Source organism: Coprinopsis cinerea (genome assembly GCF_000182895.1).
Source record: "Coprinopsis cinerea okayama7#130 chromosome 7 map unlocalized cont3.7, whole genome shotgun sequence".
Taxonomy (NCBI): domain Eukaryota; kingdom Fungi; phylum Basidiomycota; class Agaricomycetes; order Agaricales; family Psathyrellaceae; genus Coprinopsis; species Coprinopsis cinerea.
Genome location: NW_003307538.1, coordinates 2,889,715 through 2,911,288, shown reverse-complemented (window position 1 = coordinate 2,911,288; position 21,574 = coordinate 2,889,715). Strand labels below are relative to the sequence as shown.

The 21,574-nt window shown below is 50.1% G+C and overlaps 7 protein-coding genes and 1 non-coding gene across 8 annotated transcripts; 4 read left to right on the top strand and 4 right to left on the bottom strand.

The window, feature by feature from the left end:
- Nucleotides 1-5,348: 5,348 nt before the first annotated feature.
- Nucleotides 5,349-6,849, bottom strand: CC1G_08429 (hypothetical protein; the record flags this gene model as incomplete). Its single annotated transcript, XM_001831860.2, has 7 exons — nt 5,349-5,393; nt 5,486-5,526; nt 5,718-5,805; nt 5,899-5,942; nt 6,180-6,260; nt 6,402-6,453; nt 6,790-6,849. 7 exons carry the CDS (start codon nt 6,847-6,849, stop codon nt 5,349-5,351), a joined length of 411 nt encoding a protein of 136 aa, XP_001831912.2.
- Nucleotides 6,850-10,154: 3,305 nt separating this feature from the next.
- On the top strand, nt 10,155-10,681 carry CC1G_08428 (hypothetical protein; the record flags this gene model as incomplete). Its single annotated transcript, XM_001831859.1, has 4 exons — nt 10,155-10,272; nt 10,343-10,478; nt 10,538-10,598; nt 10,670-10,681. The coding sequence occupies 4 exons, from the start codon at nt 10,155-10,157 to the stop codon at nt 10,679-10,681; spliced, it is 327 nt and encodes a 108-aa protein (XP_001831911.1).
- A 436-nt stretch (nt 10,682-11,117) lies between these two features.
- Nucleotides 11,118-12,707, bottom strand: CC1G_08427 (hypothetical protein; the record flags this gene model as incomplete). Its single annotated transcript, XM_001831858.2, has 6 exons — nt 12,363-12,707; nt 12,181-12,238; nt 11,943-12,113; nt 11,858-11,878; nt 11,750-11,802; nt 11,118-11,690 (listed from the first exon to the last, which is right to left on the bottom strand). Exons 1-6 carry the CDS (start codon nt 12,648-12,650, stop codon nt 11,118-11,120), a joined length of 1,164 nt encoding a protein of 387 aa, XP_001831910.1. The 5' UTR covers nt 12,651-12,707.
- A 1,464-nt stretch (nt 12,708-14,171) lies between these two features.
- CC1G_14919 (hypothetical protein) lies at nt 14,172-14,797 on the bottom strand (the record flags this gene model as incomplete). The annotated part of the gene is made up of 3 exons (XM_002910895.1): nt 14,172-14,337; nt 14,394-14,537; nt 14,592-14,797. The coding sequence occupies 3 exons, from the start codon at nt 14,795-14,797 to the stop codon at nt 14,172-14,174; spliced, it is 516 nt and encodes a 171-aa protein (XP_002910941.1).
- An 809-nt stretch (nt 14,798-15,606) lies between these two features.
- Nucleotides 15,607-16,722, top strand: CC1G_08426 (hypothetical protein; the record flags this gene model as incomplete). The annotated part of the gene is made up of 4 exons (XM_001831857.2): nt 15,607-15,635; nt 15,685-16,050; nt 16,117-16,374; nt 16,674-16,722. The coding sequence occupies 4 exons, from the start codon at nt 15,607-15,609 to the stop codon at nt 16,720-16,722; spliced, it is 702 nt and encodes a 233-aa protein (XP_001831909.2).
- Nucleotides 16,723-17,088: 366 nt separating this feature from the next.
- Nucleotides 17,089-19,432, top strand: CC1G_08425 (aryl-alcohol oxidase; the record flags this gene model as incomplete). The annotated part of the gene is made up of 10 exons (XM_001831856.2): nt 17,089-17,138; nt 17,410-17,567; nt 17,623-17,729; nt 17,787-17,991; nt 18,045-18,142; nt 18,213-18,508; nt 18,565-18,745; nt 18,797-18,863; nt 18,916-19,277; nt 19,346-19,432. 10 exons carry the CDS (start codon nt 17,089-17,091, stop codon nt 19,430-19,432), a joined length of 1,611 nt encoding a protein of 536 aa, XP_001831908.2.
- Nucleotides 19,433-19,578: 146 nt separating this feature from the next.
- On the top strand, nt 19,579-19,651 carry CC1G_20158. Its single transcript has one exon. It is a non-coding gene; the product is annotated as a tRNA-Met (tRNA).
- A 125-nt stretch (nt 19,652-19,776) lies between these two features.
- On the bottom strand, nt 19,777-20,377 carry CC1G_08424 (hypothetical protein; the record flags this gene model as incomplete). Its single annotated transcript, XM_001831855.1, has 2 exons — nt 19,777-20,239; nt 20,301-20,377. The coding sequence occupies 2 exons, from the start codon at nt 20,375-20,377 to the stop codon at nt 19,777-19,779; spliced, it is 540 nt and encodes a 179-aa protein (XP_001831907.1).
- Nucleotides 20,378-21,574: the final 1,197 nt, after the last annotated feature.

Below are 21,574 nucleotides of genomic sequence, written 5' to 3'. Positions count from 1 at the left end.
AAGTTGTAATAAAGACGAAGCGAGATGACTTGATCCGTCGTGTTGGCATTGGGAATGTACACAGTCCAGTCCAGCAATCTTGATCCATATCGCCCAACGTCGGACGTCGATGTGCTATGTATAGTATCCTGGGTATAGGTTGGCGTTGATCCCCATCCCCATCCATTATCGTTCTGATCCTGCATGTGATCCCTAAGATTCAAATCTCGAAGCAAGGCCCCTCGTTCTCTATTCCATCCTCGGGCTATTCTCGTCTCGTCCCTATACGTACGTACGCTCATATTTATACGAACGAACGAAAGGAAAGGAACGAGCGAACGAATCGGCACAGCATAGCATAGCATAGGACCGGACGTACCAGTAAGTAAGTAGCATAGCATCATCGTCATCATCAGACCCCATCGATTCATCATCAGTTCATCACGAGGCAAACGTCTGTACCCCAAATACCCCTCACTACTTCCAAGGTTCGATAACTTCGAAGGAAGTTCGAATTCTGCAGGAATCGTGCTCGCGCTCGTGCTTCTCCCAATCCAAATCCGTGCCGGTTCTCGTAAACCCACCGCTTACATACATACGCTGCGCTTCAATTCCCAAGAATACCGCGACGTGCGAGTCCTTCTTGTCCCACAAGTAAGCAAGTATCCGTCTTAACGACACCGTACAGGTACAGGTATAGGCTAAGGTATAGGTACGCATCGAGCCGGGAGATCTGAGATCACCACTCGAAAACTACAGAGTCCATTAAGACTTGAGTATCCGTTATGATGGCGTTATAGTATCCGTTATCCGTTATCCTCCCCGTTCCCATCTGTTCATCTGTTAGATCTGATGATATATCAGTATCATCAGTTCGAATACTTAATTGAGGACTGAGTAAAGTAAGTACTTAAAGCAAACAAGGTTCTCCCGCGTGAATCGAGTAAGTACTTAGAGCGATGAACTGATGATATATCAGATCAGATTATCATCAGCCCGGTTCGAAATCGACTTGATCCATGTAGGATCTTGAAGTACCACCGCATATAGTGTATGTGGATGTGGATGTGGATGTACTAGTATGTGCCAGCCACAACTCATCCTTTGAATCGACTAAACTCGACGAACGGTGGAAGTATAGATAACGGTCACTAGCATTAGCCATCCCTTATCCTCCGGACGATAATCGACATACCACCCGTACTAACCGATAACCCCATACTTCTACCTTCTACTTATACATAGTTAGGACCTACCTACAAGCTACTTAGCAGGGCCCCGAACCATATGGCGATGTCTATACTCGGAACTGGACGAAGTAACCGGAGCGTAGGTAGGTACCAAACACCCGGTTCCAACCCCAAAAACAACCAACCAACTAACTAGCCAACCGACGGGTCTCGAGTCTCGACACACGTCGACAGTCGGCGCTCAACTTCGAAAGGCGAAAGGCCATCGAACGTCAACGAAAAGACCGTGCCCCAGCTGCGAGCCTACATACGCGTGTGGAACTGGAAGCACGACTCGGATCCTCTCGCTCAGATGTTATGGTGTGTACTTGGTATACTATTAACTATAACCGGTAAGCGAGTCGAGAATCGAGCTTGGACCCTGCATGTTCTTTTGAGAGAAGGTTCGAAATCTAGAGTCTTCGACTTATCTACAATCTTTAATCCATCCATCCATCTCGTCTCAATCTTCCCCTCGGCGGACCTATGTCAATCCTCCCCTTGTCGGCGGACATGGTACTTGATTCTCGACGACATCTCGCCACGTTCGAAGGTTTTCTTCCTGGTCCATGATTCTGAGTGCCTACTGTGTCCTTCGTGGTTTCCTGATTCACTGAATTCCATCTTCACGTCCTTGGAAAGGATCAATTTATCGACCTCTCCTTTAAAACCCGGTCATTCATTCTAATTCTAACCAAACCGAATCCGAATTGTTATTCTCCCTCGAGGAAGTGCAATCTGAACCCCAAACCGACTCTTCTAAGTCCGCTTGCAGCTTAAATTTCGCTAGTGAAGCGATCTGAGTGCATACTAAGAGTACTATTACACGATGAACCTTTGAACCTTGGAGGGTTCTGAACAATGACGTCGACGCAATGTACCGTGCAGATCAGAATCCACCCATCCTTCTACCCTTCACAAGAACGTCCGGGCCTAGATAGTAGTCTACACTGGCATTGCCAACCCTAACGTTTCGCTGGAGCCAAATAACCACACTTCCCAATCATTGCATGAACTCTAGCAAAGTTCGTTCTCATTTTCGTTCTCGCACCATCTTCGACTCTGACCCATCTCATGAATCACGATCAGACCACATCACATTAGGCCATCCAAGTCATCTAAAAATGCCTCATATATGAATCAGAGGCTGAAATAAATGACATGACGAAACGATAATTGGGACTCAGAACCGTTGGAAGGGGTTGGCAACGTACGATAATCGATTCCAACTTTTCTTGATGGACGATTGGTGGGATTCGCGATTAATCTCGAATCTCGAGTATCGAAGCCGCCTGAGCTGATTGACTGACTATACATGGAGTCTGAGAGGTCTGAGGTGACATCGTCCCACTTTGATCGCATCGAGAGACTCAAGTACCAGAGTCATGCTGAAGGTATGTATACCTGACAGTGTACGTACGCCACGGGGGGTTTAATAAAAACGTAAAGAAACCGCACTCCCTACTGAGAACTGCATATGTACAAGATATGAAGTTGTTCGGAGAGCTGATACCAATCACAACCGCATACCGCTAATCAGAATTCAAATCCGAGACTCCCTCATGCCTTCCGTCCTATAAAATTAAGTGTGCATCGAACGATGGTCGATGTCGATGTCGATGTCGATGATAAATTGGGAATGTAATCAGGCCTGTATGCACATGATGAACCGGTGGGGCAACGACGCGAATGCACCTTCGCGGGAAGGACGCCCCTAAGCGATTATTAAGCACCACCTGAGCTGGGGCATCGATACCTGCACCCCCGGGTTGTTAAGTGGGTATCGTATATAAAGCAACGCTAATTCTTAGTCCACTGCCTAATGACAACTGCGAGCGAAACAACCGGCGTTCATCCTCTGGGCTATACTCTGTACTCCGACGACTCACTTTACTCCGACTTTCGACTCTGAATACTTAGCGCATACTGGTACTCCAGGAGTGGTGAAATGGAGTGCGTAGGGATGGGGTGTAGTAGTAGCAGTATGGAGTGGCGCTCCAAGAGCTGGGCTGGATTCTCTTCCTCGAGGGTGAGGCAAGCACTAACTTGTGCCTTCCCTGGCGGAGCCCTCCTCCTGGTTCCCCCTTCCGACTGACTACCCGACATCCCCTCCTTGCTTGCGCTACTACGCTAGCACGCTATCTACCGAGTGCGCTGGGGTTTACCCCAAGTAGTAGTACTTAGTATTACTTACAAAGTTCTCTTCCATTCCATTCCATTCCAAATTGAATTGGATTGGATTGGATTACGCTCTCCTCGGGGCGGGTGTTTTTTTACATAATTCGTAGTAATCTCCACTTTGCCCTGGCTAATGTATGTGTATGTAATTGAACCTCTCGTTCTCGGACCCTGGATTCAGATTCAGAGCCCTGCCGGATATGAATCCAGCCATAACCCACTCAGGGTCTCTTCTCTTCCCTTCCTCTATGCGTACCTGCATACGGTTCGGACATGCAAGTACATAACCCCCCAAGTTCTTCCCTTCGCACCGACACACGGTACAGATGACTGACCTTCTCTCCTATAGGCGAGTTCAGAGGCAGAGCTCGCGGAAGAAGCTCGTATTCTCATAGAGCCTGTATTCGAAGCAAGGCTCGGAGAAAGATGGGAGCTTTATAGTCGGTCCCTCGGAATTTGATTCATTTAGAATCACATACCTGAGATACGGAGTGTGACTCGGACTGGGAGTACGTTTAGAAGGCACCTTCAAGCGAGGAATCTGAGCCAATGGCGTCATGTCTACAACGATGCATAGCCTGACGGCGAGATGAACGAGCTTCTTCGGACCTCGAAGCCGAAAAGTAGATTCAGAGCTCCAAGTTGCTGGGCGCTTAATTTCCCCACTGCTACGAGTCGCTTCCCGGATCGAAAGTGTTCGACCTTCTGAAAGGCTGATGATTAAGGGGATCCGACACCTAAATACCGATGACTTCGATTCGTAGTTTAATATTTCGAGGGCTGAGAAAGGCCAGGTTCATCAGGGGTACGTACCATCGAACGAGCGAACTTGAACCAGCGCGTAACTTCGAACTCGGTTTAGAGTAGAGCAAGGTGTCGCTATGCTGGAGCTTCCAAATCGACTGATTTTTGGAGCCTTCGCGAAGGGTTTTTCAAAAAAAACTCATAGCAACTCTCTTGCATGGCGGTACGCACGGAAACCCACGGAGCTTTTTTATAAATATGGGTCGTAGCTCTTCCGAATGAATTGGAACTGAGCTGAGCGCTCAACAACTATCCGATTTCGACGATCTCACTTGATCGTGTCCAAATCGGAGCCAGTCGATCCCGACATACCTACTAGGAACCAACTCTAACCTCACATCGTAATTCCATAAAAGCGCGATGTCAAATCAGATATTGGGCCCGTGGGTGTGTGGACATTGTTCCGCTGAGTGGAATGATTTCCTGTTGGAATCGCCCGTCTTCATTGACAACAACACGAACAAATCAGAAAAGCATACGTTACATATCCTCCAATTATAGCCAACAAAAAGAAGGTTCATCCTGACAGAAGCAAGTGGAGAGACAAAAGCGTTCTCGGTGTGATTGCTAATGGAATTACATGATGGATCGACATGCTGTTAAGAGAGAAGGCTTAAGTGACATCAGGGCGCTCATAGCTGTGTATGTCGCCATGAGGATGAGGCTAAGTATACCGACTCCCGCAACCTGAGGCCTGAGGCCTGTGTTCGTGAGCGCTCACGGTGCGATGAACCCATTTAATGACGTGAATGGAAGGTCTATTAATATCATGATATGCGCCGCGGGACGCTGGAAGTCTCTCCTCACTTTAGATTGCTCGTATGGCCCTATTAAGGAAGCCTAGTAGCGCCAGCTACTATCGACATGGCTAGTGCCTCAGCTTCTAATACCGCTTTGACGCCCACAATATCTTGTACCTAAGCCTTTCGTTCCGCGAAAGCTGCGCAGGCCAATGCAACACGTTTGAAGCTGCGGGGAACCTTTAACTATAATCAGAATACAATTTTCCCTCTGAGTCGAAGCCAATAAAACACATTGTATTAAAAACGATTCTCTTCCTTGGGATAATCACAGGGGGTGATTATCCCCTTGAGCACTGATCCACCCATCCGTCGCCACCCAACGCTCCATCTGCTTCTTCCAACTCGAAGAGTACGTTTACTTCCTTTCCTGTTCCCAATCACGTTCGAGTGTTGAATCAAACTGTACATTAATTAACTAAGTTTCACGATGTTCTATCACGATTCAAGACAGAGGGTCGAACCGAAGCTTTGATCCTTCCGGTGACTTCTTACGCAGGCTTGGAGTGAATATAGGCGAGCGAGCTCGGGGCGATCTGGACGTCGGTTAATTGATTGAGAAATCGCTGAATAGAAAGATCAATTTTACCACCTGATGTTGGTGTCCAATTAAGTGACTTCTTCCCTCCATTCACAGCCGAAATGAAGAAACGACATCAGACGCGTCTACCAAGGGAGTAGATAAGGAAAGGTAGTAGTCCTCGCGACAGTCCACTCAGACACATACAGACTCCACAGTCCCACTCTTCGTTCCGAAACCCCGAGGACAGAACGCCCCTCGATCCGGTCCATCCACTCCGACTATTCCCATTCACCTACGTATGTATGCCCTACCGAGGCATTAAGACGTACTAAAGCTAAAGTCCCAAGCCCCAGTCAACCGGATGCGTTCTAGAGAACACCATTACCAGCACCATCGATGCCTGATATTGTTTGATGGCTCCATTCACATCTAGTAGTACCCGCGAAGCATTAGTCTAGAGATAACTCAAGTTCTTGATGTCGATGTGTACCCTATACGCTTCGTACTTCTTAGCTGTTTGCTGGTTATAGATAGAGATGATCACCTCATCCAGCATCATTCTTGGGATGTTGATCGCTCGCCTGGAGGTGGGGTTCTGAATCTTCACCATTGCGACGAATGGCGGCGCGAGTAGTGTGGTTCAACTTCTAGCGCTGACCGACTGACGTTGAACCAGGTGCCAATCGAATCGTTGACCCGGGGTTTGTGGACCACGAATGAAGGGGCAGGAATAGAAGAAGCTCTTACCTGAGTGATCCAATGGCTAATAGGCGAGGTGAGTAAACCCTGATGACTCGTGGGTGTGTTGCTTCACGATGCATCAAAACGAACAAAGTCCTAGTACTTGATGCTAGGCCCGTGGATCATCACTTGAATTCCACGGCTTACAAGCATGGACTTCGATGGCGTCATAATACCTTCTCATAATTTGAAACAGGCTCTGCAACTCATTGAATAATCGAGTTTTACCCGTGGCAATCTCCATCATGATCCAGAGATTCCAGAACCTTGCCTCGCAGCTCGCCGCTCTCCATGTAAGTCCTGTTCACCTTTCTCGTGACCAGGTGCGGGAAAGGCCACATCACTTACGTCCAATTTAGAACACAACCCCTCTGGTTACCCTCGGAAGATAGGCGCATATTATTCACCATGAGGCACCCCATTTATGCGAGGCTCCAGCTAACAGAATTCTCGGTATTGCTTGTATACAAGTAGGCGCCCGGACATTCCAAATGTCCCGCCGGAATCTGATGGTGATGTAAGACCGGTGGCTTACAGCGGTTCCCATAACGCTCATATACCCGACGGTGGCTGAAGAGATAAGCTCTTCAGCCATGCTGCCTTTTGGTGTAGCGGCTACTATCATTACCATAGAGTTGTAACGGGTTTCAGTTATCCTTCAATAACTCAAGAAGTAGGAGGTCCTCGCTTCCATATTTTTGCAAGTACATTGGGATGCCATTTCTCTATACTACTTTCAAATCTCTGTAAGATCGAAGAGGATCCTGCTATGCCAGACGAAAGCCGGTGAAGGGTATCCAAAAGGCCTCAAAAACAGGGAGTTGCAACGAGTGTGACATGCCTGCGATCACTCCTCTGTCACATCATTCGCAACCCCGAAGCGAAGAGCGTGACAGAAGTTTGATTGTTTGATGGGAAAGGAGTGCAACCTGCTGCGAATGGTCCCTCGTACCTGTCACGCTCGAGCACTTTTGCCCTCTCTCTTCAGTGACTACAGTAGGAAACTGAAAAGATAGCACAATTGGAGCAAAAATGATCTGCATCTGTTTTCCCAGTGTTTTTTCGCTATTCCGAGCTCTTGACCTTTAGAAAAGTACGAATTACGTCAGAATTTTGCGCTTGTCGCAAAAATTCTACCACTGATAACGCATTCTTCCAACTACAAATTGCCCTTTCTTTGTAGAAAGTGGATGCTAACATTTTCCACGTATACTCTCACAGGATATGCAAAAATATTGGCCGATAAAGAAGAATCTGAGCCCCGATAAGACACGTTACAACTCTATGTCGGCGTTACAACCCAGTGATAATGATAGTATGTGCGTTGGCTAGTTCCGAGCCTTTACGTAAGTAAAGATCGGTTTTTCAGAGTCGTAGGGACCCTCTGCCAAGAGTGCGCCGAGCTTTGTATTATAGCCATTAGGGAATTACTTGATGGCCGTGATCGCCGCTTTGATTTCACCATTTTCTACTTACCGTCGACCGTCCTAAGTAATCTGTCGTTTCCCTAAAACCTCACATTGGACTTGGTATTGTAGTTGTTGCGGTAAGTGGACGCTACCCGCCCCAAATTGCTCCTAGACCGGTAACTGATCTGTCGCAGGTCTAAGCGGGACTGCCGGACCTGGTCCGCGGGCTGTGGGCAGGGCCACGAGAGTTATTGCACACCTGCGTACCCAGTCTGCGTGGGCTCTGATGTACCGCACGAGTACTGCTTAGGCCAAAGATGTGTATGATTAATCTGTAGGTCTATACTAGGCTTTCTTGCTTCGGACGAGGGGATCGGTAACGTCAAACCTCCCAGGACCTCCCGGAGTCCCTGGGTCTGTAGGTACTAGGCTCATTTAAGGACGAGTTTGGGCTCCAATGCAACACGCGATATAAGGATACTTCGATTGTATAGATCTAGGATGATGACTACAAAGTTGGGAAGATGCAAGGACGTCGGTCGGCTGAAGCTTAGGTGCTGTACCGTGTTTGTTCGTGTTAGGATCAGACGCCCTGATGGCAACCTCAGGTACGAACCTCTTTATTTCTTTATTTACAAGCAGACCTACATGTGACTCGAGATTCCAGACCGTGCTTTGCCAACGGCTATACCCTCGCGGAAGACGAGCAGAAGCGATGCTCTTCGTTGCGCAGCCCAGGCCGCGGGCTCTGCCCGGGACCCTTATAAATCGGGTATTCTGTCGTCATCGGACGCACTCAAGAGTCAAACACCAGTCGACGAGGACGACCTAAAGGGATAGCGGACGCTTCAAGTCTTGAAGTCGCGCTCGGAAATGGTTCTGAGCACGAGTGCCATGTGAAGTACTGGGAATGTTAACCAAAGTTCAAACAGCTTGTTTTGAACGTCGCTTGGTCAACGCTTGGTTATCGCTCGACGCTAGTTCCTGGGTTGGTTAGTGACTTAGTTTGTAATGTGGATGATTCTCCGACTCTTTGGAGTGTTTATGACTCTATGAGGGCCTTAGGACAAATGCAACTCATGCATGGCTTAACACAGGAAAAAATGGGTCACAACGCCGAAATACATAACCTATAATACCCTATAATTTATATATAGTAAAAAAAGGCTCGGTGCTGCCGTGCTTGCAACGGCCCTCTACACCAAGTCGTCTTACAGGTGATTTGGCATGGACGAGCGCTTACCATCGTGCCCCTTGCTATGCCGCGTCTGATGGCGCTGAAAGTTTATGGTTTGATAATCTATAATTGCAGCGTGAATACACCGCATAAATACATTGAATCACTGGAGTTCGAACTTTCTTGGAAGCTGGGTGCCAATTGCCGAGCCCGTCGATGTCAGTTTGCATGAGCGCCGCCTCGCTCCATCAGAAAACAAAGACCAGGATGGCTTCTCTTAGCGGCTCCTGAGAGATCCCTTTTAGCTAAGATTTCGAGAGTACTAGACATCCCCATCACCTCCATATCGCTCGCGACACTGCCCACTCGTGAATAGAACACCCCGCCTGAGAACGATTGGCACGACAACTAGCGGTTGGGCGCTTCCATGCCTCCTCGACAAATGTAAGTCAAAGGCGTAGCTTGGGGAGCAGCGAAAGAGGGCCATACGCTGCCGGTACCGTCTCTCGACATGTTCTGATGAGGTACTCGCACTAGGCCTGAAGGACGTTCCAATGGGAACGATGGTGAGCAATGGCGGTACAGTAACAGACCCTGCGCATGGATTGTGCGGTCCAAGGGCTAATTCAAATTTATAAAGAAGGACAGCCGTCTATGGGACCTCGTTCAGAACCTTTCACCAAGCTATTGTAAGACTTGCACGAACTGAACCCGTTGGACTCTAAATATTCTCACAACTGAGGAACAACCGCGAGAGACCCTGGGATCTATCTTGACTCTGGTTGGAATCTGAAACATTGAAAAAGCAGGTCGTCCAAGAGTAACAGCTTGGTGCCAAGGCGTATTCCCCGGTTCCATCATTTCGCCATAGACACCATTCCATGTCTAGCCATTAGAGAATGATCGAATGAGCCAAGCCCTTCGGTCGTCCAACCGCTAGTCGAGATGGTGTTTCGAGAGACTTCATATATCATTTCTCAAGTCACCTTCCCTTTCATGAAGTTCTGATGCATCAGATAACCATGGACATGCTCCACAGCTAAAGTTCCAACTATTCCCTCTATAGAGTATAATGGGCGCTCGACACTTAACTTAGCTTTTGGCGCCCGTGGCAAAAATAGTACCCAAAGCTGTTCAATGCTGCTTTCGAGGCGGCGACTCGCCGGCGGAACTACTGGCATTATCTCTGGCGCCTAATGGTCAGTAGAAATTTATATATAAGGGTCGCCAGTCCATCTTTCAAACCTCAAAGCAATATCTCTTAACCAACCATCTCACTTCCCACCACCACTCGCAACCAAAGAATTCGACACGATGTTCAACGCCCAACTCGCAGTCCTGCTCCCAATGGTTGCATCAGCCATTGCCATCTGCCCTGGCTTCAACTTTGGGATCGGGAATGTCATTCGCCTGGACAGTGGCATGAACCGATGTAGGCCCCATTATTCTTCCGCGTTCTGCGCTGCGCTTGATCCACGATGGCTGACCCCGCAATCTTACAGGGAACGTCTATAACTCCGACTGTGTCGTCGTCGACGGATTGACCACCACGCAGAACCCTTGCAACTCTGGTACCTTTGGATGCACCCCTGCCCCCATTATCTTTAATCGCTACACCAGCAAATTCAACGGTTTAACGTACGTCCTCCATCGCTATTTTTCTATCATTTTGGCCTCTGACGATTTTGCGCACTCAGCTACGAGTGCGGACCTGATGGTGGCTCTGGCCAATGCGGAAGCGACGTTATCTCTGTCTGCGTAAGTAGATCTTCTTAATTCCCTTGTTAACTTCAATGGCTCACGCTACTTCGCTGACCTTGTATTCCTAGTGCCGTCAATGATGTGGGGACTTGAGTTCCTTGGATATGCAAAAGATATCCTATCCTTTCAGTTACTCAGTTATCCTCATTGATTCATGTTGGCTGGTCGAACATATCCCCTAATTAAGGATTGTTGAACAATTCCCAGAGGCTGCATTGGCCAGATATTGATGGACTCCATGCAGTGTCCGAGCAACCCAGAATACCCTCAGCGCAGATATAGTAGTTTGAGCCTGCGGGAGAGCTGCGATGTCTAGACAGCGTAGGCTTGAACGAGTTTAAGCGCACGCGCGACTCGTGTGTTCCACCGGCTTGAGTTCAGAAATGCGAGGGCTAAGCAAAGATCGCCTAGTATTCAATCGATTGGAACATCGTAGTAGTATGACGAACTATTACAATTCGAACGTGCAGCTCGATTTAAACGAAAATGTACCCCCGTCCCGCAGACTCGGCGCACCTAATCACTCTTGCCCCAGGGGAAGACCTGCGGGCAGCCTCCCGACCCAGGGAACGACTGGTAAAAGTATTCCAAGTTTGTCTCCAGTGCCTTCCTCAAGAAGCCCTTCGGATTTGGATAGAGCCCCTTCACAGTCTTCAACACAAAGTTCTCGTACAGCAGACAGAACTTTGTGAAATCCGCGGAAGTCGGGTCGAGGACGTAGTTGTTCACCTTCCCATCTGCATTGTAGCCCGGCTGGATAGGGTAGGCAGCGGCGACTACATCGAGTCCACGAGCACCACTTGGAACGGGTGCGCGATGGAAGTCTTTGGGGTACCTGTGGTCCCGGAAGAAGGAGAGCGCCGAGTCCATGTCGGGGCCTGGTGCGGTAGTGTTCGAAGTGAAGAGCCGTCCGTCCGTGAAGAAGTTGATTGGGAAAACGGATTCGGCGTAGGCTGTGAAGTACCGAGGGGAGGTGAAGTCGAATTGACCGTTCGTGGCCATGGATTGCTGGATACGTGCCCAGCGAAGCTCAGCAGCCGCAGTTAGGTTGTATCGTCCACCTCCATAGCGGTTACTGTAGTCCTTGAACTGATTACAGCAAAGTTAACTTTGCATTGACAGATGGTAACCAGGGGCTCGATACATACCTGCTCCCAAAGCGTCTGGTTGAAGTTGAAGTTATCCCCCAAGTGAAAGTCGCCTACAAATATACGTCATCCTGATATCCCACTTCGAATGACTCGATTAGTACTTACCTCGGGTCATACTCGCATCACCTGCGAATCAAGACGAATTAGTGTCGATCAAAACGAGGGGATAACGCGATAGCTACAAACATACCTTCGAAAACAGCGTGAGTGTTCAACCCACCAACGATGGCGGGAGGTGGTGGATCGGGGCCAGTTTTGCGCGTCTTCCCACCAATGCTGATGAGATTGGTGAGTGGGTTTCCATCGACGAGGTGGGCAGCGTAGGTGACGAATGTCGCGATCCCGTACTCCATGTTGAAGCCTATCCATTGTTATAGAGAATGGTCAGAATCATATCCGACGAAATGTTCAATGGCGACAGAACGCACCTTCTTGGACGGCAGTGATGATTTGAGCTGGAGTCGCCACACCATCTCGAGGAAGATACTGCAGGAACACGTAGAACAACGTTAGCGCAGTGCACCGATACCGACGATGGATACCCGAGGAAAATGCGAAAGTCGCAACGCAGGTTCGGGATTCCAAGGATTCCAAGTTCATCGCCACATACCCCATGGGATGCCAACGTATTCAACCCCGGGCAGGGTCCTCTGACATCTCCTCTCCGAAGGGGTCTCCATGGATGAGCCCTGTCATTGACCAACTTGAGCCACGGGTCCTTGATAGGTTCAGGCGGCGGTGGTGGAAAGACGATAGGGAGCTTGGACGTGTACTCTTCGACTTGACGCTCGGTTAAACCTCCAAGGGACGCGTACGCCGGGAAACCGAGAACGAGGGAGAGATGTGAGACTAGGAAAAGAGGAAGAAGCACAAAGAGATGCTTCGAGGTCGAGATCATTGTCTGAGACTCGATTCCGACAGGATCAATGCAACAAGTGACGAGGTGGGATTGGGGACGAAAATCCCTCGCAGAACCATCGAAGGACTTCGTTCAGTTCTTCTTATACCCGTCCAAGAGGAGGAAAGACCGATATCGGGGGACACAGCTAACGAAATACCTATGCGAAGCACAACTATTCAGTGACGCGGTCACATTATACGAAAGAAGCTTACACACTTTTGACATTCATGAAGACAGCGGTGAATCGGAGATGAATGCTGAAGAGGAGCGAAACCACGCGTTATTGGCACGCAGTGAAAGGGGTGGGAGGCGAAGAACTTGGACGCGATGATACTGTCGAGGTGTGATGTTTTTGAGAACGTTGTGGTGGAGCGAGGATTTGTTCCCACCCACCTGCAATCGGGTGTCCACTTCCTCGAAAATAGGCGGCCCTATAATGACTGAGTGGCCATGTATCTCCCTCCAAAGGCTAGAGCACGGCGAGATCCCGGTGAAGGTGAACAGTCAGTCGCCATTTGACTCTAAACAGGCTTCATTAAAATTGCTCAGTCGGGGGCGTGCCCAATGTTTGGTTCTGCCGTGGAGAGGAAGAAGCCCAGGAAGCAACCCAAGACATGAACCGCAGCGAAGGTTTATCTATCTAAAGCAGTCAGGCAAGCGGCAGGTCGCGAGGGATCTGAGTGCGAAGAGATCCGTAGTCCACACGATTACAGCACTTGGGAAAGCGTCATTCCGAACTCCACAGTAACTTTGCAGAGTTCGTGATGAGGTTTATGTCAGGCTTGAGCCGGTAGTTCCGAGGGCCAATCGAGAGGGGTGGATTTACAATGAATCCTTGAGCACCTCGTAGTCGCGCTGGGCCCGTTTGCGTCGTGCATGTCGATGGCCGGGGTGGCTGGATATGATAACAATCGTATTGACAGTCGAGTGTGTGAGATGATAATGTCCTGTAGGTGTTACCGAATGTCGAAGATTACTGTCAACTTTTGGCAAAGGCTGTAAAAAGATAGTCAACTGCTGCAAACTAGGGGAACGGAATAAGGGGAAGATAAGAGGAAAGCTATGAAGGGGCGTTTTACCAATGTCTTCGGGCCTCGGCGGGTGGTGTAGGTTAGATACCCACACAAATGATTACCAAGGGAAAAAAATGCGCCTAGATGAACAATGCGGACCTATAGTAAGGCTTCGAAGGAGAAATGGTCGAACATAGAGAGGTCCAACGCAAATCCAATGAGCGGTCAGATGTCGTGGTAAAATCCAATGCCGATGATGCCATCAACTGTTCGGTCACGGCAGGCGGGCAAGCGCAACTGGCATGCAGGTTTTTCTCCAGCCTACTCGTTACCGCTTCCTCAGCACCTCTCGAAGGCTATCTCGGGGCCTTGTTTTCACAAAACAGGCAAAACTTTGACCTAAGAAACCTGAGTCCCATAGACAGACACGCCAACCAACCCGCCGTGCTAATCATTATCAACTTGGGTTGCATCGTTCAAAATTTAGCCTCTGGTTTGGTTCTAGTTACTTCCTCCACTTCCACATCTGGATAATTGCAGCCAGTGCAGAAGGTACCCCGACTGCGATTCCGACTCCTAGTGCAATTCTGTCGCTGAGCTGAAGCTTGTTGCTGCTTGATTCCTCGTCGCTGTTGGTACTCGAGGGACTGGGTGTGGGTATCGACGCTGACCTGCCAATATCAATTGGTGAGTGGATGTCAACGACTGGGTGGGCCCTCAAACTTACGATATCGACGATATTGACGACTGAGGGGGCGGCAGGCCTACGGTGGAAGTCGGGGTGGGCGCCGCGACAGATGACAGAACCTCTCCGCAATTCACGCCTTTCACGCAGCAAAGGGGAGCATGGTCGAATACCTGACACGAGGCGCTGGGTATATTTGGACTCAGTGACCAACGATGCAACTAGGGACACGACACTTACCCAGCTATGCAGCAGGGCTCAGCTCCATGAGAGCAGCACGAGTCTCCTATACAGCAATATCCGACACATTCGAGGCTCCCGGCTGGACACAGTCGCACCGATTGTCGTTGCGCTAGGTCGTGGTGGGCGTGCGAATGCTGAACGTCTACGACAAAGGCGAACGTCACTTGGAAGAACAGGTAAAAGAAGAGGTAAGGACTCGACATCTATGGACAGGATGGAACGAGGGAAAGAGTAGGGTTCGAACGGATGGCAGTTCAATCAAACCAGCGCTTATCTGGCCCTTACTCCAGCTGGAACCAGTGCTTCTATTAATAGATCGACATGTTCCATTGACCCTGTCAGCGCAATACTCTGCGTGCCGTCTCGTTCTGGACACTTACACATGAAACGTGCATGGTCAGGCGGTCGCCCACTATAACCTCCTTAGGCCCTGCTGAACAGGTGGAATACCTCTGGCGCTGTTCTAGCTGTGCACGAGGCCTATCCTTCAGGTACGTTCTAACCGAGTATAAGTGCTTCCTGACATCGACGTCTGCTACGAACACTGTACCTGCCGACTGGATCATGTCTTACTATCCTGGGCGCTCCCCTCGGTACACCCCACCCGATTCCTTTCCATTAGGTCGCCATCCTCGTAGCTGGGAGCCAGCACCAAGCGAAAAGCCAAACACCACACTGTCCAACGTATCGAGCAGCCCCTACCCTTACAGAAACTCCGACTCTTACTCTGTGTACGGCTCGGACTCTGCTTGCTGTCGTCTCTCGGGAGGAAGAGTGAGAATGAGAGGGGAACTCTGCATCAGCCTTGCGTCGCTGCTTTCGTGAGTTATTTTTCTGGATTATCCCTTCTCAGACTCTGAAAAAAGACCTAATTCTATAGACTCACATCGATGATACTTCTTGCGCTAATCTACGTATGTTCTTCGCGCCTATCCCAGGGGGAGGGTATTTAGATCTCTTCCACCCCTAGGCCGGGCAAACAAACTCTTCATCTGTTGCTGGCAGTATATCCATGGCTCGAATTGACCTATCAAGTTATCAGTACGTTTCAACCTTCTGCTTACCTCGGCTTTCGCTGATCTTTGTGTAGCGAAGTCCTATTCTCGGCCTTTGAAGGCGTCATACCAATCGAGGGACTGTACGCCTCCGATGGTGCTTCTCGACTTGGCAACGGGACAGGCCTGCGACACGAATATCGCTTCGGCGTTACCAACTACTGTGGTTATGTCGAATCCGAGAACGAATTCAGTGGGAGATGCGCACGACAGGCTACCGCGTCTCAGTTCCGGCCTTTCTCTATCATCAAATCCGACATGCCATTGAACTATTCGCAGTTCATCAACGCTGTCGTACCGCCTTCCAACTTCCGAAATGACGTCCTGTTGGGGTCGTTTTCGAGGACGGCTGGGTATATGTTTCTGCTCGCGTTTATCTTTGTCGGACTAAGCCTTATACTGTGAGTTGATGCTGTCGCTGGACGTCCGGGATCATGTGTGGACTGACCATTCATTACATTCATCAGGGGTCTAGCCAAAGTTAACTTTACATTCCTTCTCTCCACACTTTTCAGTATCTTGTCGTGTATTTTCCTGCTGTTAGGTGCCATCCTCTGGACCGTAGCGGTCAAGAAGGCGCAGGTAATCAACGGGATGACTATCACGACGACACCAGTTGCGAATCCAACACCCATTGGCATCGAAGTGTCACTAGGGGTCGGGTTGAAGCTTGCTTGGGCAGCGTTCGGGTTGATGATGGCTGCGAATATCCCGTACCTTATCAGGTGAGCCTGAGCTTTCTCTATCGTCTAGTGATCGAGGTAGTAATGGATTTCGTAAAACCATAGCTGCTGCACGTACAGAGGGTGATGGATGCATCGGACGATGAATACAGCGTACCAATTGCAATACACATTACTTCAATTCTCTATTACACGCTAGCTCTCTTCAATGTCCATACATACACTTATAATTCCATAAACGGTGTTTCACGGCCCTGAAGCTGGGCAAACTGTTTATCTCGCTCGGAGGATGTGGACACCCCTGCACAGAATTGGCGACGGTTGAAAGACCATATTGATAGGAGGAGAAATTCCATGGATGGAACATCCCTCGCCGTGTTCACCAGATAGAAAAAACAAGCGCCCACCGCCCACTTCGACCGTGGGACTCGATCATGACCTCGGCATTTTGCGGCGCGACCTTTCCTGCAAGGGTTAGACGCATAGCTACCACGCCAGAGGTCTCCACCCCTGATGAACGAAGACGGCCGATAGAGCCTGAATACCATTGTCTCTGGCGACAAGCCCAATGGGCTCCTGGCTATGCGCGGTGGAAGGGCTTCGTACCTCGATCTCGAGTGACCAAGCTGGTCAAGGAAGCCAGTCGAAGGCTTTGAGGGCGTGGAAAGAGCCATGCAGAAGTATTTCGCCAGACCACTCATAAATAGACTGTCACAATGTGTTTCAAAAGGAATCAACACTCCAGTCTCCTTGGTCATGTTCCTCCGCGTTTTGCCACTCTCGCTCCTCGTCGTCGCGCTCTTCCTGTTAGTTCCGACTTCCTCTTTGATAACTGATACTCTACCACGCAGCCTCCCAAGGTTCGATTTCATCATCGCAGGAGGTCAGTCATAGGTTGTCTCATCCATAGCGCATGTTTGCTGAGCACTCCAGCAGGTGGAAATGCAGGCCTTGTTCTCGCTAACCGATTGACGGAGAATCCTCGATGGAATGTCTTGGTTATCGAAGCAGGTCCAACGTATGGTCTCTTTCCACTCGTCATTTTACGACACCGTTGCTGATTCGTCGTTCTTTCAGACACGAGACCATTCCCAACATTCTCGTACCAGGGATCTCAGCGGTGGCGCCGAATACCTCTTGGGATTGGAACTACACGTCTACACCCCAGCCGTCGCTTGGCAATACGAGCATCTACATCCCCAGGGGCCATGTATTGGGCGGGAGTAACACCATAAGTGAGTTTCCACTCTCGCTATACCACCCTTCGACCCAACGAGACTCTATAAATAGACGGAATGTTCTACGTTCGAGGATCATCCTCGGACTACGATCGATGGGCGAAGGTCACTGGGGACGACGGATGGTCGTGGAAGAAGATTTTACCGTATGTGTTCAAGGTGGGCGCCTTAGTCACATTCGAAGTGCAGTCCTTCCAACCTGACGAGCGGGTTTAGACCGAAAAGTGGACCAAGTTATCGGACAGCCATGGCTCGAGGGGGAAGTACGATCCTCGTTGGCACAGCGAGACCGGAATCACATCTGTGAGCCTCTCCGCAGCACCTCAAGCAATCGACGCCAAAGTAGTGGAGGCGAGCCGCGAGCTAGGAGGAGAGTTTGCCTACAATCGGGATATGAACGATGGGAATATGCTCGGCGTCGGTTGGTAGCCCTGCCCCTACCCGTGATCTAACATCGTCTGACATGATGCATAGGTTGGACTCAGCTAACCGTTGGTAACGGTGAACGCAGTGGGGCAGCTATGACATACCTAGCACCGAAATACGCGAACCGGCCAAACCTGGTAGTTCTGGTAGGTCATCGTGTCACGAAGGTTTCCGCGACTCGGAGACCTAGTGGCCGTGTTCCTCTCTTTACGACAGTCCATTTTGTTTCCGCCCACGATACTTCGAAAGGTGTGTCCACCGCCCGCTGTGCTACGCAATATCCTCTTAGCCATTCCAGAGCTTCGAGTCACAGCTTTCAAAGAGGTGATCGTCTCGGCTGGGGTCTTCAACTCTCCGCAAATCCTGCAGCTCTCGGGGATAGGAGACGTCTCCCTACTTCAAGCCCTGGGTATTGAACCGGTGGTAAATTTACCAAGCGTTGGACAGAACCTGACGGATCAGCCATTGATGTTCTTGAATTGGGGGTTAGGAATTGAAGGGACAGTCACCCCGTAAGTCCTCGGCTCAGCCTCGAACTTCTGTTGCCATGTTCTAATTCAAGTTCCAGAGACGCCGAACTTCAGCGTAAATGGCTCGATCAATGGCGTACCAATCGTACAGGGCCACTAACCAGTTCAGGGTCCAACCACATCATTTCGCTTCGGATCCCTGACAACTCGAGTATCTGGAGCGGGTACGACGACCCTTCTAGCGGCAAGAACACCCCTCATTTCGAATTGGCCATTTCCGTGAGTAGCTCTCGACTTTCATCGCGATAGAATTTGACAGACCCTCATTAGGCGAATGGGAACCCATACCTCCCGCCGTCGATCGCGGTCGTAGTCATCGCCATTCAAACCACCTCTCGTGAGCTCCCTCCGCTCAATCTGAGACCCAGCTCCCCCTCACCTCATTGTAGGAGGCTCGGTAAAACTGCGCTCGGCGGACCCGTTCGATCCACCACTCATCGATTCCGCCGTTTACGCTTCCAACTTTGATTTTCTAACCATGAAAGAAGGGATAAAGGCCGCTCAGCGGTTCTTCTCTGCCCCTACGTGGAGCGAATGGAACCTCACAGTCTCGCCGCCTCTCCCGCCTTTATCCGACGAAGAAGCGTGGAACGCCCAAGTCGACTCAATATTACGATTGACGACAGCAAACGCCGGTCACAATGGCGGGACGTGCGCAATGTCGCCTCGAGGTGCGAAATGGGGAGTTGTCGACCCGGATCTGAAAGTGAAAAAGGTTGAGGGACTGAGGGTTGTCGATTCAAGTGTAACAGTGAGTCTCGTCAAATTCGTAGTGCTCGCATGTGATGATCTCGAAGCTGAATCTGTTTGAATTTAAAGCCGTTCGTAACTGCGGGCTCGACCCAGGCTGGGATTTATGCCATTGCGGAGAGGGCGGCTGATCTGATCAAGGAGCTGTGGATGTGACTCACTGTATCGGCTCTTGTGGTCAACTGATTTTTATTGCTGCATGCAAGACTTATCTCAGTCTGAGCCTCGGTGTGGATTCCATCATCCTGGTCAGATAAAATGCACTTGTACGAGGACAATACTCAAGCTTTCTTTACGTTATCAGCAACATAGCTCAGGTGGTAGAGCGCGGGGCTCATAACCCCGAGGTCACTCGATCGAGACGAGTTGTTGCTAATAAATGCCTTTTTTATTTCTTCGAGAGCCGTGGTCTCGAGAGGCAAGGACGACCACGCCGTGAAATTCAATCATAAGTGGACCAGCTATAAGCGACCATCATCCCAGTCAACCTTTGTATGTAACTACTTCCAACCTTCACGCTTAAAGAACGTCCACAGACCCGTTAAAGCCACAGCTGCGCTAGGAAGACCAACACCCAATCCTACACCCAAGGCGATCTTATCGGCCAATTTCAACGTCTCTGGTTCTTCATCGTCTTCCTCAGGATCCGCGTCATCTGAAGTTGTGGTCGACGGGGAGGGGAATGGGAGTGAACCAATGGTGGGGGTAGGGGTGTCGCTAGATGAGTCTGACGATGGTGTGGTGGAAGAGGCGATGGAAGAACCATCAGTAGTCGAGGCAGCTGAGGTGTCCGCTATGGATGGCGTTCCGGGGGATTCGGAGGTCGGCGTGGACGATGTGGACGGATCGGAAATGCTTTCCGGGGTAGAAGAAGGCGTACTGGTAGGAGTTGTACTGCTTGACGTTTGGCTGGAGCGGGTGGTAGCCGGAGGCGGGGAATCGTCTTCATCGTCGTCCGGTTGACTAAATAGTCACCCCAGTTCAGCTCAAACGCTCCGTGTGCCAAAGGAAACGCTTCACGTACGTCACGGTACCGCCGTCGCAAGATTCGCCTCTTGTACAGCAGAGAGCAGCCTGAGCACCGAAGAAGACACAAGTCATTCTGGGGAAAGAAGCTTCAAGTTAAGCAGTGTCGAGCATCGATTGCTTCTCGTGAATAGGGCTCACCCAGGCGCACAACACTCGGCAAAGTTAGCGCCCCCAACGTCGGCCCTACAGCATTGCGTACCGAACTGGGGGCAACAATGTCCCCCTTCACACGGAGTTGCATTTGTTACACAACCTATTTGTCGTTTGGATGGCAATCTATATCTAGAGAAAAGAGGGGATATGGACGTGGCTTTCGTGATCCCTGTGACTGTAGATTCGATGAAAGGTATCCCTAACACTGCCGGGGCTCCGAGGGTAATGATGTGCAGCGCACATGTCGTATGCGCGAGCATTATCGGGCCCGGGTTGGGTGTGCTGAAGAACGGAAAGGTGTCGGAAAGGTAAGGGAGGGGGTGGAAGAACGGGGTGAATGAATGTGAGGAAGGGATAAATAACGATGGGCAAAACGATGAAGCGATGCATGCACACTACATACCACCTGCCATCGAGCTGCGCAAACCGTCTGAGATCTGAAATTAAGCGCCCATTTCATATCAAGCGTGTACCTGAGCCATCGCCACGCGTTCTACCTGTCACCTAAGCATATTTCCGAAAATAGCTTCGAGCGGTTAGTCTGACCTAAAGTCCACCGGTGTCCAGGCGGCGATTGTGAAGCCCGAGTGTGTTTCCCTTTCCCGCTTTCAGTCTCAAACGTGGGATTGAATTCCAAGAATCAAGGATGTGTTCCTTTCGACGTCGCACAAAGGTCCAAGGTCGAGACAGGGCTGATCGGCACTTGGCGGTCAGAGCCCATGCTCTCCGACAACGCAAATATGTGCTAAGAAGTCCTCCTTCCTCGCGACTTCAAGAACAACCAGATTCCCATACAAGCTGCGACAGCCGATGGAACACCAAGGCCTATCGCAATCTTATCGCTTGTCGATAATCCACCGTCTCCACTCTCTCCGGCAGTCCCCGTACTGGTCTCGCTTGGGGACCCAGTGGCCTCATGATCATCGATTGCTGTATTCAGCGTGTCGAACGAAGGCGTGTAGGGAGCATTGGAAGGGAATGAATACGTGTAGGGGGCTGAAGGAAGGAGAGGCGTCGTCTCCGGTGGGCTTGTCGGGGAGTGGGAGTGTTCAAATTTGGCCACCCAATGAAGTACAAATAGATGCTCACCGTCCCGTTCCACAGTTCGTTCCTAAG